General features: G+C 44.1%; 1 protein-coding gene across 1 annotated transcript; it reads left to right on the top strand.

The window, feature by feature from the left end:
- Window positions 1-1,128: 1,128 nt before the first annotated feature.
- On the top strand, window positions 1,129-2,043 carry LOC139155368 (olfactory receptor 14J1-like). The gene has a single exon (XM_070730502.1). It carries the CDS (start codon window positions 1,129-1,131, stop codon window positions 2,041-2,043), a length of 915 nt encoding a protein of 304 aa, XP_070586603.1.
- The last annotated feature ends 13,941 nt before the right edge of the window (window positions 2,044-15,984 follow it).

Genomic DNA, 15,984 nt, shown 5'->3' with positions numbered 1-15,984 from the left:
AGTTTTTTGATTGAAGAAGAAAAAGAGAGGAGGGTATTTTATGTAGTATATATGGCATCGTGATCAAGCAGAAGAATACATTGATTTGAAGTGATCCAAAGCTAGAGAAGAAAATTCCATCTAAAAATAAAATATGCCAAGAGAGAAAGTAAGATTTATGTTTAAAATTTTTACTGATAAACTGGTTATTGTTCTTATAACAGAACTCAATTGTTTATAAAATATTTAAATAAGATATTTATTGCACTGGCATCCCTCATGGTATATTAATATCTGATATCTTTGTGTAGAGTTTTTTCTGTAGATTATTTCATTATCTTTGATGAAGTCATATGTTATGGTAGTAGGCGGCATAGAAGTCAAATTAATTAATTAATTAATTAATTAATTAATTAATTAATTCTGGGCAAAGTAAAAATATTATGGAATGTCAAAACATTTTTCCATAAAGTACAATTAAGTAGTAAAATTGTTCTCAATTCCCTTCCCTTTCCCCCAAATAACCATTAAATTATAATAAAAAACAAATAAGGAAAACAGGTCTGAAATAAATTGAAAAACAAAGAAAATTTATGATTATGCGTACATGTACATTGTAGTATTCAAATTCAAATTGATGGTTATCTACCAAGCTACATAAACATATACATAATTTCAGAATGATAATTCCCATTGCTTTATATTTTTCTAAAATATTCTTATATATTTTAATCTAGTTCATTTATTTTTTCAATTACATAACATTTCCCATATAATGTACAATGTTTACAGTAATTATTAGTATAGTGGAAAGAATACATCTCAACAAGATTGTGTTAGATCAGAGAGGTTACAGGTTCTAGAATTTTCCTTCTTAACAATATAATTTCCCGATTCAGAAAATATTGTTAATTATTTTATTAGTCATTTAGTCGCTAATATATTCCTTATTCACACATTTATCTGAATTTGCATAAAAATCTTGAAAACATGCTTTCCTAATTAATCTCCAATACCTATATTATAACTTTCAAGTCGCCCTCCTTTACCAGAAGTGTTCATATTCAAATGCAAATGCTTTGATTTTAATATTTATCTTTTTGTTTTCTTGCAGCTGATGCATTTGCTATTGGTAATTAATTTTAAGAAATGGCAAATCAATCATTCATCTCTGAATTTCTGCTCCTTGAATTCTCAGCAATCCGAGAGCTGCAAATTGCACATTTCTGTTTATTTCTGACTTTATATTTGGCAACCTTAACAGGGAATCTTCTTATCATCTCTGCAGTGGCTTTTGATTACCGTCTCCATACACCCATGTATTTCTTTCTAATGAATTTGGCCATCCAGGACATTGCTTCTGTCTCAGTTCTTATCCCCAAAATCACGATCAATTATGTCTTGAACAACAGATACATTTCTTATTCTGGATGTGTTGCTCAAGTCCTTTTTTTTGTCTCCTTTGTAGGATGTGATATTGCACTTCTTACAGTCATGGGCTATGATCGCTATGTTGCCATTTGCAACCCTTTGCAATATGAACTTATAATGAATAAGAGAGCTTGCAAGCAAATGGTTGGAAGTGTATGGATTGCTGGTTTCCTCTATGGTGGGTTACATACTGGTGGCACTTTTGCATCACCTTTCTGTTCCAATGTTGTTAATCAGTTCTTCTGTGAAATCCCACGGTTGCTTAAACTTGCTTGCTCAGATTTATTCCTAGCCGAAACCGGAGCTCTCATTTTTAGTGCTCTAGCTGGGGTTGGCATCCTTATTTTCATTATTGTTACCTATATACAGATCTTCTCTGCTGTCTTGAGAATTCCTTCTGTTCAAGCAAGGAAAAAGGCATTGTCCACCTGTCTACCTCATGTCATTGTTTTCTCTGTTTTTTTAACTATTGGCAGTTTTGCTTATCTTAGATCCCCACCTCAAAAACCTTCCCACTTGGATTTGGCAATAACTATAATATACTCCATTATTCCACCTCTGCTAAATCCATTAATTTATAGCTTGAGAAATAAAGAAATAAAAAATGCTTTATCAAAGCTGTTACATTTCTGAGATTCTTCGAAGAATATCACGTTCATTTTTGTTTAGCTATGAATCTGTCATTATGTAGCCTTTATATTAGGAAATGGGTGTCAAATTTAATTTCAGCAATAACTGTGACATGCATAAAATTTATAAAATCTTATTAATTTACTGGAGTGGTGTGCAAGTTTGAAATAATAATCTCTATTTATTTATTTATTCAATTTTTATGCCGCCCTTCTCCTTAGACTCAAAGCAGCTTACAACATGTTAGCAATAGCACTTTTTAACAGAGCCAGCCTATTGCCCCAACAATCCAAGTCCTCATTTTACCCACCTTGGAAGGATGGAAGGCTGAGTCAACCTTGAGCCGGTGATGAGATTTGAATCGCTGACCTGCAGATCTAGCAGTCAGATTTAGTGGCCTACAGTATTGCACTCTACCCACTGCACCATCTCGGCTCATATGTATATGTGTATCTTGTGTGTGTATGTGTTTGGTTTTATGTATGTATATATATCTATATATGTATAAGTGTATATGTGTGTGAGTGTGTACATACCATGTTTTCCCCAAAATAAGACCCTGCCTTATATTTTTTCTGAACCCTGAAATAAGCATTTATTCTATGCACTTATTGGGTTTATTATGATGGTATGTCTTATTTTAGGGGAAATGGGGAACACACACACACACGCACGAACACAAATAAACTTTCTATCTCTTTGTCTATTGAGATTCTAAGTCATCCAGTTCATCATTGTGAACTGAAGAAGCTTCCTGGATGAGAAGAGAAATGACTTCAGGCAAAACAGTTGCCTTTCAAAAAATCACTTTTGGGTCTCTCTCTCTCTCTTCATATTTCCCCCCACTATGATTTTTTTTTTCAGAAAGGAAATATGTCGATGCCCTCATTTCCTCTCAGTGAGTAAGTTATTTGGACTCTTATTAGAGTTGAAATATTGCTTATATCACAAGAGTCATTACTATAATGTTATTGACTCCTATAATTTCTTGCACCAGCGATCTAAAAATGTTGTAGGAGTTCTATTTTACCACTACATAGGCAGATTTTTTTTTAAAAAAATCACAAATCTAAATCACAAAGATTTTAATATCTAATGTTCTAAATTCTTCCTGGTTATAAACAAAATTATTTGAAATGATGTTATTCTGCCATTGGAAATGAAATAATCTTTGAATTAAGAGTCATATTTTTAGTTATTTGAAATAATTCAATCCTAACCCTAATTCTCACTCTAATTCATGTACTTTTAACTTTTAATATGTTCTTTCTTTTAAAAAGTGATAGAACACTATAGGCTCACCCTGTAACAGAGTATTTAACTTTGGTTGGAAACAATGAAGAGAATAATCAAAGTTCATTTCATGGATAATTCTTATTTAAAATCAAGGAATAAATCTGGAGGAAGGGAGGCAATAAAGAAACATATTTTATATGTTAGAGAGATAGGAGATTTTGGAAAAAGAGGGATGATCATGATGGGTAAGAGTTTGAGAAATATTTTAACTGCTGTGTAATGATAATAAAACCATCCACTTAGGGAAGGATTTAGAGGGTTGAAGGGAAGTAGGAAGGAAGGAGTGAAAGGGGAGAAAGTGGAAAAAGTGTAGAAAGAAGGAGGAAAGAGAAGGGAGTAGTAGAAGAAGGGAGTAGAAGAAGGGAGAAGGAATAAGTAAGTAGGTAGCAGAGGTGGAATAGCTGCCTGAGATAGAAAGAAGGAATTGGAAGGAAGAAAAATGGATACAGATGAAATAATATGAAGCAAACCTGGAATGTGATTCAGTTTATTGTATTTGAATAACGATATATGTACATTAAGCTGTATTGAAGGTATATGAAGCTGTATATTGATGGTGAAAAATACATACTTTTCACAAAGGGGTTAAGTTCCATTTTTCCCTGTAATAAAAGCAGTCTAGAATTACATCAGTAATAAATGGACCATAAAAGTTAATAAATAATAAATAAGATAACAGAGATTTCATGTCTTCAGAAGAATGAATTATGACCAAAAATGTCTTCAAACGGGATGAATAAATAATGTTATGCTTATCATTTTTAACACATTCACAAACACAGGGAGAAACATTCTAACAAATACACATTCACAAATACAGTGAGAAACACTCTAAAGTATGTAGGGAAAAACTATCTGCATATCCTGGTCTATATTTTAACAGGCTTTTTCTGCCCATTTCCAAAGTATTTTTTAAAAAATGTTCCTATTGAAGTATCATTGTTTCAAAGATTAGCATATGTTTCTGATTTAATATTAAGAACAAATGCTTGAAATAAATAATAAATAAATTGTTAGGCTAGGTATAATTTCTTCTATGGCATATTTACAATCTGAATTGAGGGTTTAATATACTGACTATATGGTTTAATTATCAACAATAATTTATATAGCTCAATGAATTAAAGTAATGACAAAATCAGCAGAAATATGCTATTGAATAAACATTAGTTATAATGAAAAAGCAATTAATCAAAATACAAGAAACATATATTTTTCTGTTGTTTAGACAAAAACGCTGAATAAAGATACTGGAAGGTCACCCTCGTTCTGTTCTATTTTTCTTTTCTTTTAGGGAAAGTATTATTTTGAATCATTCTTGTATCATTATAAATTATACTGAAGAATGCATATACTATATACTGAACAACACATAATAAAAACTAAAGTCCTGCATAAGGGGAAAAAATCTCCCTGAGTTGAAGGTCAGAGGTTCATTAATTTAGTCCATTGAAACAAAAAATAAAAACAATCAAAAGTAAGATGGAACTGCTGGGACAAAAAGTTGATGCCATTCAAGAGAAAAATTCTTTGACTCGTAGGAATTTAGAAGACACTATTGCTCAACTTGAGATCGACTGTCCCTCATATAACCTTAGATTCCAGAATATTGTAGAAGAGAAGGAAGAAAATCTAGCAACAAAAATGTAGAAATCCTGGCAGAAATTCTGCAAATTGACCCCCAGGAAACTATAAGGGAGATTAATGAAATTTACTGGGTTCACATTTCTATGCAAGAAAACATCATCTGCTGAGAAGTTCATGTGAAATTTTTAAGGAGAGCAGTACAAGATGATTCAACTTCGGAGGGTATCAACTGAAAGGGAAGTTTTTAGAAAGATTATGGACTGTGCAGGAATGAATAGGTTGACTTTGAATCTTAAATATAAACATTCTGATTATTTTAAAATTTTGGGAAGTTTTATGATTGGATATAAAATTAAAAAAAGATTTAAGTGTTAATAATTAGCTATTTTTGGAAAAACTGAGACAAGAGAAGTAGTGCTAAATATTGAAAGCCAGATGGCAAAGATAAGAAATGGTGGTAGTACTATATAATGATATAACACAAAACGTAGTTATTGATATTAGTTTAAACATATAGAATTTCATTTTATAGAATATGTGATGTATTATGAGAAGTTTCCTTTATCCTAGATACATATGGAATCTATATTAGTTATATGATAGGTGGATATTGGATTAATTAGTTTAATTGAGATATGAAAGTTTGACTTAAGATTTGGATAAAAGAGATTTTGTTATAGCTTATATTGATGAAATGTAATGTCTTATTGTAAGATGGAGAAAAAAACTTTTTATTTAAAGATTGGGACCACAGGCATCCAGCCATCTATTGCAGAAGAGACGGAGTAACGACACGGACACCAGAGCTGGATTTAAACTTGGGTCATTTTTATTAAAATAAATTTGCATAATTTATTAATTAAATTAGCATGAATTAGCATAAATTTGCATAAATCAACATATTCAACTATGACCCGGAAACAGTGGACCTGCAGGGTCAAACAAACACTTCCGGGGCGGAAATGACGTAAAAGGTCAACATTCCTGGGCAACTAAGGGCGTAGTCGATGCTGGTCCAGGTGAGGGACCTCTCCCTCACCTGAGACCCTGCCATGCACTCGCATGAGGGGGGTCCCGCCGGCTAACCCCTACCCTGGGACTTCAATAGCGGGACCCAAAGACAGGTTCCCCCCAAGTGCGCAGGTAGCACCCCACCATGAGCTTGGAGAGAACCTGTCAATCATCCCCAAAGATGCCCAAGGGAGAACGCGCAGTTGCTGAACCACCACCCAGATTTCCGCCCCTAACCTGCCTACCCAAATGACCAAAGGTAAGCCAATTAACCTATTAAATGCAAGCACCCCCTAACCGCACATCCATCTCCCCAGTGTGGAATGGGCGAAAAAACAGCCATGCCAAATGGGCGAGGCTGCAAAAATTCCCATTCGGCCCCCGAGGGCGACCCACCAATAGCACACTGCAAAATAGGGAAGGGCGGGTGGGTGTCTGCTCCTTTGACTGGGTCCGGGCGAAAAGGCTTGGCCCAGGGCCTGCAGCCCTTAAATAGGGCCAGCAAGCCCCGCCCGGTCCCCACGTCATTCCAGGCCACGTGGGCCTGGCTTTCCCGGCCGAAATCTCGTCTTGCGAGATTTCGGCCGAAAACAAAATGGCGGCCGCCATAGAAGAGTCCGGTGTCTGCCCGGCCCTTCTGCAAAAGCGCCGTGGCCGGTAAGTCGAGCCGGCGATATTGCAGAAGAGACGGAGTAACGACACGGACACCAGAGCTGGATTTAAACTTGGGTCATTTTTATTAAAATAAATTTGCATAATTTATTAATTAAATTAGCATGAATTAGCATAAATTTGCATAAATCAACATATTCAACTATGACCCGGAAACAGTGGACCTGCAGGGTCAAACAAACACTTCCGGGGCGGAAATGACGTAAAAGGTCAACATTCCTGGGCAACTAAGGGCGTAGCTCGATGCTGGTCCAGGTGAGGGACCTCTCCCTCACCTGAGACCCTGCCATGCACTCGCATGAGGGGGGTCCCGCCGGCTCACCCCTACCCTGGGACTTCAATAGCGGGACCCAAAGACAGGTTCCCCCCAAGTGCGCAGGTAGCACCCCACCATGAGCTTGGAGAGAACCTGTCAATCATCCCCAAAGATGCCCAAGGGAGAACGCGCAGTTGCTGAACCACCACCCAGATTTCCGCCCCTAACCTGCCATGGAGCAGGGGTCAGATCTCTATCTTGGCCCCCCAACTCCCCCCTCTAACTGCGCCAGCTCACGCAGAGACACTGCAGGTCCTGTAAGAAAAATGGTGTTCCTCAGTTCTGACAGAGGAAGACCAGCAGCCAGGTAAAGCCACAGCTGATCTATGGTGATGCGGGGATGGGCCACAACCACCCCGCCTAACCCTCTGACTACCGTACCCAGGGCCTTAACTCCCCGCCTAACCCGGTGAAGGGCCCTAAGGGAAATGGCGTCCCACCAAGCGATCCCCGTGAGGATCTCGACCACACCCCCTGCGTGGAGGGCCACGCAGTGCGAAGCCACCGCAGGCTTCGCGAGCCTGGCAGATCTAAAGTAGACCCCCAGGCCCACACAGATCCTTGCCACCGAGGTGCAAGACCCACTACCTGGGCGCCGCAAGGGGATGCAGCCTTCCCAGTACCATCTGGGCGCAGCAATGGGATGCCGCCCTCCCAGCACCAACTGGGCGCAGCAATGGGATGCCGCCCTCCCAGCACACATCCAGGCACAGCAATGGGATGCCGCCCCCGGCACTAACTGGGCGCAGCAATGGGATGCCGCCCTCCCAGCACCAACTGGGCGCAGCAATGGGATGCCGCCCTCCCAGCACACATCCAGGCACAGCAATGGGATGCCGCCCCCGGCACTAACTGGGCGCAGCAATGGGATGCCGCCCTCCCAGCACCAACTGGGCGCAGCAATGGAATGCCGCCCTCCCAGCACACATCCAGGCGCAGCAATGGGATGCCGACCCCCGGCACCGACTGGGCACAGCAATGGGATGCCGCCCTCCCAGCACCAACTGGGCGCAGCAATGGGATGCCGCCCTCCCAGCACACCTCTGAGCACAACGATGGGATGCCGCCCCTGGCCACCGACTGGGCGCAGCAATAGATGCCGCCCTCCCAGCCCAACTGGGGGCAGCAATGGGATGCCGCCCCCCGACACCACCTGGGCGCAGCAATGGGATGCCGCCCTCCCAGGACCAACTGGGCGCAGCAACGGGATGTCACCCTCCCAGCACCTCCTGGGCGCAGCAATGGGATGCCGCCCTCCCAGGACCACCTGGGCGCAGCAATGGGATGCCGCCCTCCCAGCACTAGCGGTAGAAACGCCCGTCCCACCGCACACCCCGTCTCCCCAGCCAGACAACCAGGACCCAGCCGCCACAACGGCAGGGTCCCCACCCCCGATGGTAACTTGTTGCTGAGTGGTCTCGGAGCACTCATGACCCCAAGCAACACCGTCGGACGCGTCCTGGCGGGGTTGAATAGAAGGGGACCAAAGGAAGAACCTGGCCTAAGATCTTACCCGGACCCTCAACAGGCCGTTCGTACCCTAAAACAGGCCGTTGACCGCCGGCGAGCGACTTCCCGAATCCTCCGTATCGAGAATGCCGCTACCGCACTAGTGGCAGCGCCTCTCGAGAACGAGCGTTCCCTAATGGCAGGATCCATACTTGGCCTGGCCAAACCCTACATACTAGCACCCACCTAACTGAAGTAATGAGATGGAAGGCACCAAATTGACCCGGCGGCCCGCGATGCGGCCCCGGCCCAACTTTCCCGCACTGTCACAATGCGGAAGTCACCATAACCAATAACCCCGCCCCCGCCTTAAACAAGGCGAAGCCGGCCAACCTGGACCTAATAGTCCTAACCGAAAGGCCACGCTGCCTAAGCTGGACACAAATATGGCCAGGTACACAACTGGGGCAGGCCAGCTATAGGGGTAACCCGTATACTGCCTGCAATCCCAAACAGTTCACCTGCCCGCTGCTAAGCCCCCCAGAGTGCCAAACACTCCCAAGAGTGCCGTAGCCCAGCTAGCCACTACTCTTGACTGCCCCGGAGCCCCCCGGCCCCAAGGTGGACAGGAAAAGCCCCTGTCGACATACGTGCCCGCAGGGCCAGGGTCCGAAACCGGGACAACTGACCAGGGGACAAGGCGTCAGCAACCCCGTTATCTAACCCGGGGACATGCCTAGCTAAAAACAATGTGGTCGGGGACAAGGACCTGTGCCCCCCCAAAAAATTGGCGGACAAGCCGCATGACCCTGTCCCTCTTGGAGGACAGGGCGTTCACAACATGGACAACCACTAGGCTGTCACACCAAAATGCACAGTCTTGCCCCCAAACTGCTCACCCCAAAGCTCTAGGGCCACTATCAAGGGGGAGAGCTACCAAAAGGGTCAAATCCTTAACCAAAGAAGAGGCCCCCCATTCAGGAGGCCACGCAGACCAGCACCACTGGTCACCCAACACAAGCCAAAGTCACGAGTACACGCAGTATCAGAACACAACTGCAAATCAGCTTCCAAAAGAAGCTCTTGCCTCCAAAAAGACAACCCATTAAAACGTTCTAAGAACTCCGCCACACGCAGAGGTCAGCCCTGACCCCTGCACATAAGCGGGTACGATGACGGGGCAAACGGAGCCCCCCCATCGCAGTATATACCTCCTAGCAAAAACCCTGCCCGGCACCACGACCCGGCGGGCAAAATTAAGTATCCCAGCCAGGTCCCGGAGCTGCCGAAGAGTGACCTTCCTGCAGCCCCCAAAACCGTACCAAGGGGATCCCTGATTTGGCGTCAACATTGTCCAGGGGCAAACTAGAAGATTGCACCTCTGAGTCCAATTCAATACCGAGGAAGGTAATCCTGGTGGCGGGGCCCTCGGTCCCTGCAGAGGCTAAAGGCACCCCCAACAGAGCCAAAGGGCTTCGAAGACCCGCATTAGAGCAAAGCAGTGCTCTGCCCGCGCAGTCCCCGCCATCAAGAAACCCCCAAGGTAGTGAACGCCGAGCCCAGACCGCTGCGCCTCCTGAGCGCCCACTCCAAGAAGGTGCTCGAGCTCGCCCAAAAGAGAGCATGAGACGGAGCCACCCGTGGGTAAAACCCCGACCACATAAAAACACCTATGAAATGGAAGCCCAACAGCTCGAAGCCGTCCGGGTGCATGGGGAAGAGCCGGGATGCTGACTTAATGTCGCATTTATCCATAAGGGCTCCAACCCCACACTGCCTTACCATGGCCACGACCGCATCAAGGATGCGAGCCGGACTAAATAAAGTTCGTCAGGAACGAAATCCTTCACTGACTCCCTTTTAAGAAAAGACAAGTGGTGAATCAACCTAAATTCATCACCCACCTTTCAGGGGACCCCCCTAATGGGGAGACCCCAAGATTCGGGAAGGGCGGCTCCGGGAAGGGCCCAAGGCCCCTCCCCATGGCCACCTCTTATGCTATTCCGGACCGAACAATGCCGTCATGTCCCACAACCACCTGAGGTTGTTGAACCCAAAGGCTTGCTCGAACCCCCCATGTAAGGGATCCTGAATCCCTTGGAGAAACCTAGCAAGAGAGCGGCCGCTCTCGAGCGAGGGTGGTCGTCCCTCAACCAACCCCAATGTTGTTGTTGTTGTTGATTTTGTAAATTAATTGGGCTGGGCCCAGCTTTCCCCCCAGTAGGTGGGGTTTGTACCCTGGACACCCTCCCCTCCTAACCGTCCCCTTTTAGGGGCAGGGGCACATTGAAGCGGCATGGGAGCCCCGCCTTCCCACACGCATGGCTGTACATACAAAAGGGGGGAAACAAGCCCCTCTGCAGCAAACCCATGACATGCAGTGAACGGGTCCCACACTGTGGTGGCCCCCATGTCCAACCTCCCTGGCCCCGACGGGTAAGCCGTCAAAAGGGATGGAGGCCCTACGGCCTGGGTTGGCGGGGTCAAACCCCCCGCCCCCGACACACCAGGCCCTGGCAAAAGCTGCCCCAGGGGCCTGTGTTCCCGCACTAGGAGCCGGGGGGGGGCAAACCTGGGTACAGGTGTCCCCCCCCCCCGAAACAAAAAACCCCAAGAGACTGGGACCGAGTGGCAACAATATTTAAATAATTAAGTTAGACCATAACTGTACTGAAGTTTGGCCATGATTTTACTGAAATAGTAAAGGCTTGGAACAAACTTCCAGCAGACCTGGTAGATGAATCCACAGCAACAGAATTCAAACATGCCTGGGATAAACATATATCCATCCCAAGATAAAATACAGAAACAGAACAAGGGCAGACCAGAGGGACCAATGGGTCTTTTCTTGCCGTTATTGTCCATGTTTCCATATAAATAAATGAAATAATTTCAACCATCATCAGTCTCATTATTATTATTATGATCTTGTGTACCCGTGATTCTTATTTTACACATGAAGGAACCGGGGCCACCCAGGCCCCAAGAGGACAGCAAAAGGCCTCTGCCCAAACAGGCAGCGCAGCAGCAGGAAGCTGCCGCCACGGGCCCAACTGTCCTCCGTTTTTATTTATTTTATGTTTTATTTATTTTTATTGTTTTTCGGGGGCCACGAACCGGGAGGGGCCGCACACGCGAGCCCTCCGCCCGAGCCCCCCACGTCCCCAAGGGGGCTACCAGCACGGGGTGGGGGTGGGGGCCTCACGCAGGACTCCTGCCGAAAGCCCGTTGCTGCCCAAGAGCTCCTATTGAAGATGGGCAGACCGCCAGCCTCGGATGGGCCGAAGCCTGCTGCCCGCGACGAGCAGTGCCATCCAAAGCGACGGCCGCCTCCACGCGGCCGCTGAAAGGCTCCAAGAGCAGACAGCCAAGTGTCTGCTCCTTTGACTGGGTCCGGGCGAAAAGGCTTGGCCCAGGGCCTGCAGCCCTTAAATAGGGCCAGCAAGCCCCGCCCGGTCCCCACGTCATTCCAGGCCACGTGGGCCTGGCTTTCCCGGCCGAAATCTCGTCTCGCGAGATTTTGGCCGAAAACAAAATGGCGGCCGCCATAGAAGTGTCCGGTGTCTGCCCGGCCCTTCTGCAAAAGCGCCGTGGCCGGTAAGTCGAGCCGGCGATATTGTGGGAGGACGAGTGCCTCTGGAGGCATTTGAGAATGGATGGGATGTGCCAGAGTCACTCTGAAGGTGTCTGGAGTTGCTGGCTGTGAAGGGGGGAGGCATATGTGGAAGGCAATTCCTTATTCCTAGTCCAGTTTACAGACTCCCAAGAAGGGCATACTGCACAAGGCGGGTGGAAGCCGACTGGATGTGCACAGTCAAATGGACATTCGCCAGAGCTGCACTCCGGATTCTTTCCAAATTGATTCCTTTCTTGCAGTCCGCAGCCAGTGCAGAACTGGGCTCTTGGGGAGGGAGGCATGCAGCTTAGGATGGGGATGTCAGGTGCTTCTTCATTTGCAAACGTCTCCCTGCCTCATCTGCAATCTGGGGGCAAGGAATGTTACTTCTATTGTGTCCCACTCCCTCCCCCCACCATATCCAGAGGAGAATTTCATACAGATCCCTTTTGCTGGGTGAGAGGAGCATGCAGTGTCAACCCTCCTCTACCCAGGAAGACAGCTGATGAATTCGCTGCGTGACCAACAGGACACCAGGGACCATTCTCCTTCCCCTTTTTGCAGGGTGCAGTGATCCACTCCACTCACCCTCATCCTGGACTTCCTTCTGCCCCTTACTTCCCCTTCACCGGTCTTCTTAGTTCCTGGTTGCTTCTCTCTTAGGTTAGTTTCCATCCATTGCTTCTTATCTTGTCTTTTGATGCTTTAGAAAATAGCTTGACACCCTCATCCTTAAAGGAATTTTTAAAATATTGGGACAGTTCTATTATGTCACTTCCTAATTCTTCTTTTTATTAGACTAAATATACCCAATTCTTGCTACCATTCTTTATATGTTTTAGCCTCCAGTCCCCAAACCATTTGTGTTGCTTTTCTCTGCACTCTTTCGAGTTTCAATATTTATTATTATTATTATTATTATTATTATTATTACTATTATTATTACTATTATTATTATTTATTAGATTTGTATGCTGTCCCTCTCCGAGGACTCGGAGCGGCTCACAACAAGAAAACATAATGATGACTAGAATTGAATGCAGTGTTTCATTACTAGTATTAGTATTAATGGTGGAACTGATGGTGGTAAAATTAGCAGTATTAATTGTTAATTCCATATTAACTTTCTAATGTACAAAGTACCTTATGAATGATGATAATTTTAAAGGAGTGTCAAACTCAATTTCATTGAGGGCTGCATCAGGATTGTGGATGTCCTTGGGGGACTGGGGTGGCTGCAGTTGACTCGTGGTCTTGGATGACTGGTGAGCAGGGCTGGGGGGAGTGGCCAACTCAATGTCACTTATGTTAGGGCACAGGACCAGGGTGGATATTTGGGCCTGCTTACTGGAGGAGCTTCACTGACCCTCTCAGGCTACATGAGGGTCTACCAGATGACCTGGGTGTCAGGCATGCAACCCTTGAGTTCCCAAAGCAATGAGCCCCACAGCCCAGCCCTGAGGGTACATCCAGCCATGCTTCCTTCCTTCTTAAAGCTGTTGCTGCTGTGCTTGCTTTACTTGTGTGGACTGGGCTTTCCAGACTTGGGGGGGAGGGGCAACAGGACTTCTGCTGGAGAGGGCTGCCATGAGGTGGGGCAATTTGAGGCAGATGGCAGGACAGTAGCCTGGCTGCAAGGCCCAGATGTGCATGGGTAGATATCACATGTAAAAGCTCTGGGTCTGGGCTTGGGTGGGGTAGAGTGGGGAGGGATCCTGGCTGCCTCCTCGGGATAGGGGCTCTCCACTCTTCCCATCATGGGTGGGGTGATGGGCAAGAAGATGATCTCATGTATGGCACAGTTGAAAGAGGTTTGGATGGCAGGGGTGAGCCCTGTGGTGGTGGCACTGACAACAGGCAAAGGCTTAGCTGCGGGCGAGGCACATGATTTGTTTCACCAGGTAGGCAAATGTGGCTGACTGCCCCATCCCAACTGTAGCAGCCACGGGCAAACAAAAACAAATTGTGTGAGAGATGTGGGGAAGGGGGCATGTGATTCAGCCCATTGAGCAACCTTGTGTTTGACATGCCTGCACCATAACATAAGTATTTTATACATTTCCTCTACTTCTGCAACAAAATAGAACTAATAACTAATATATACATTTCTTCTTTAAAAGAACAAGAGTATGAAGGGATACAACACAATTAGCATTCAATTTATAGATGCTAATCTGATATCTAAATAAATATTTATTTGTTGTAAGCTTTCCGGTATTCTATTGAAACATAGTAAAATATAGAAATCAGGAGAGCTGGATATGTGCCTCGGGTGTGCAAAATCACCACTGACCATAAATAGACAAAAGATTAGGAGATGATTTAAAGATGAATTTTGCTTCCCTTGAATAGATGATATTTGCAAAATCTTTACATATGAAAACACAATTACAGAAAAAAAGAGCTCTAAACAAAAAACAAAGTTTAGTGCCCATTGAATTGCAACATAAGAGACAGAAGACATCTTGAGCAACTGGAGGATTTCACAAAAGAACTGATTCACAATTCTGGAACAGGACTTCACTATTCCTGTAAAAAGTATTGCATAGAAAAGACACACACACACGGCAAAAAAAATTCTATGCACTGGTCATCATTTGGATGTAGGCATGTTTTGTTCATTATAACCTCATAATTCAATGGATTGCAGATGGCTACACAATAATCAAAAGCTATGACACCTAGGACAAAGAAATGACACATGATTTAAAAAAAAGAGAAATAAAATCTATTTTAAAGTGGCAGAATTTTGATAAAGGTATTTTTCTTTATTACTATTTCTGTATCTTTATTGATATCCTTATATTCTATCACATAGACCAATGGTTCTCAATTTGTGGTCAAGGGACTCCTGGGGTGTTGTTATGTCAATACAGGAGGTCCGCAAAGTTTGGAAAAATGTTATAATTTAAATCTTGCATTAGATTTTTATGGTTTATGGACATGGTCTATAACAACAAAATGTAATTAAAGTGATCTGTGGTGAAAAAAGATTGAGAACCACTGCCCTAGACCAATTGAGAAAAAAGCAGGGAACAGTTGCTTTACCTGGCACCCTATTTTTCAGTCTTTGAGTCCCTTTGACTTGTAGAATGTGGTTGCTTCACCATCAGGTGACTTCATGCTTTTAAAAACTGTTTGTTATTAGTAAAAAGATCTCATTGTGCTTCCCAGATTTGCCAGATTTGGGTTGACTGTTGAACCTGTAATATGTTGGCCATCTTCTCTGAAACTAAACCTGGATCATTCCAGGCAACTTCAAATCCCTCAAACGAAATCTGTTTAACAGCTTAAAACTACCCATTTCTTTTCAGGATCACCAACCAATTTGCTTCTTTCCTTCTTCCCCTTATTTCCAAATTTGTAAGAACCAAAGCTGTCTACATTTTAGGTTGCTGACTCTTAATACTTCCATTCCTCCTCTTTGCATTGTTGTTGACAAAATGTCTCCCCCCCCCCTTCACATTCAATCTCTTTTGTAAACTCTATATATCTCCTTCTTTTTACAGGAAAGGGAAGGTGAGAGGGAAGATTATTATTTATTGTGATCTCAGGCTTGGGTGTAATGTACAAATGTTACAAGGCATAATAGCACTGCAGTTTTCTTAATGTTGAAAGGATAAAGCCTAACATACTAATATAATTCCACTTAATTTATCAATTGATATCCATAATAAAATTTGAATAACTTTATTTATTGTATCTAAATGGTCAATCAATTTAAAGTGTTTACTAAACTACACAAGTTGAGAAATTTGTGGCAGGTTCTTGAAAGAAATATTGATTATCAGCTTCCTGAATGCCATTTTGAGTTCTTTGTTCCTCATAGTATAGATCAGTGGATTCATGACTGGTGGCACTACACAGTAAAACATAGAAATCAGTATATCTGAAGTTGAAATTGAGCTAGATATGGGTCTTAGGTATGCAAAATTACCACTGTCTCTCCTCCAACCCGCCAATCTCTCACTCTCACTATTGGATATGTGTAAAGTTT

Source organism: Erythrolamprus reginae, unplaced genomic scaffold, assembly GCF_031021105.1.
Source record: "Erythrolamprus reginae isolate rEryReg1 unplaced genomic scaffold, rEryReg1.hap1 H_18, whole genome shotgun sequence".
Lineage (NCBI taxonomy): Eukaryota > Metazoa > Chordata > Lepidosauria > Squamata > Dipsadidae > Erythrolamprus > Erythrolamprus reginae.
Note: the sequence above shows the minus strand (reverse complement) of the source record. Positions and strands in the feature narration are given on the sequence as shown.

Coding starts and splice junctions, on each gene's coding strand:
- LOC139155368 (XM_070730502.1), top strand. CDS start 1,129: ATGGCAAATCAATCATTCATCTCTGAATTTCTGCTCCTTGAATTCTCA.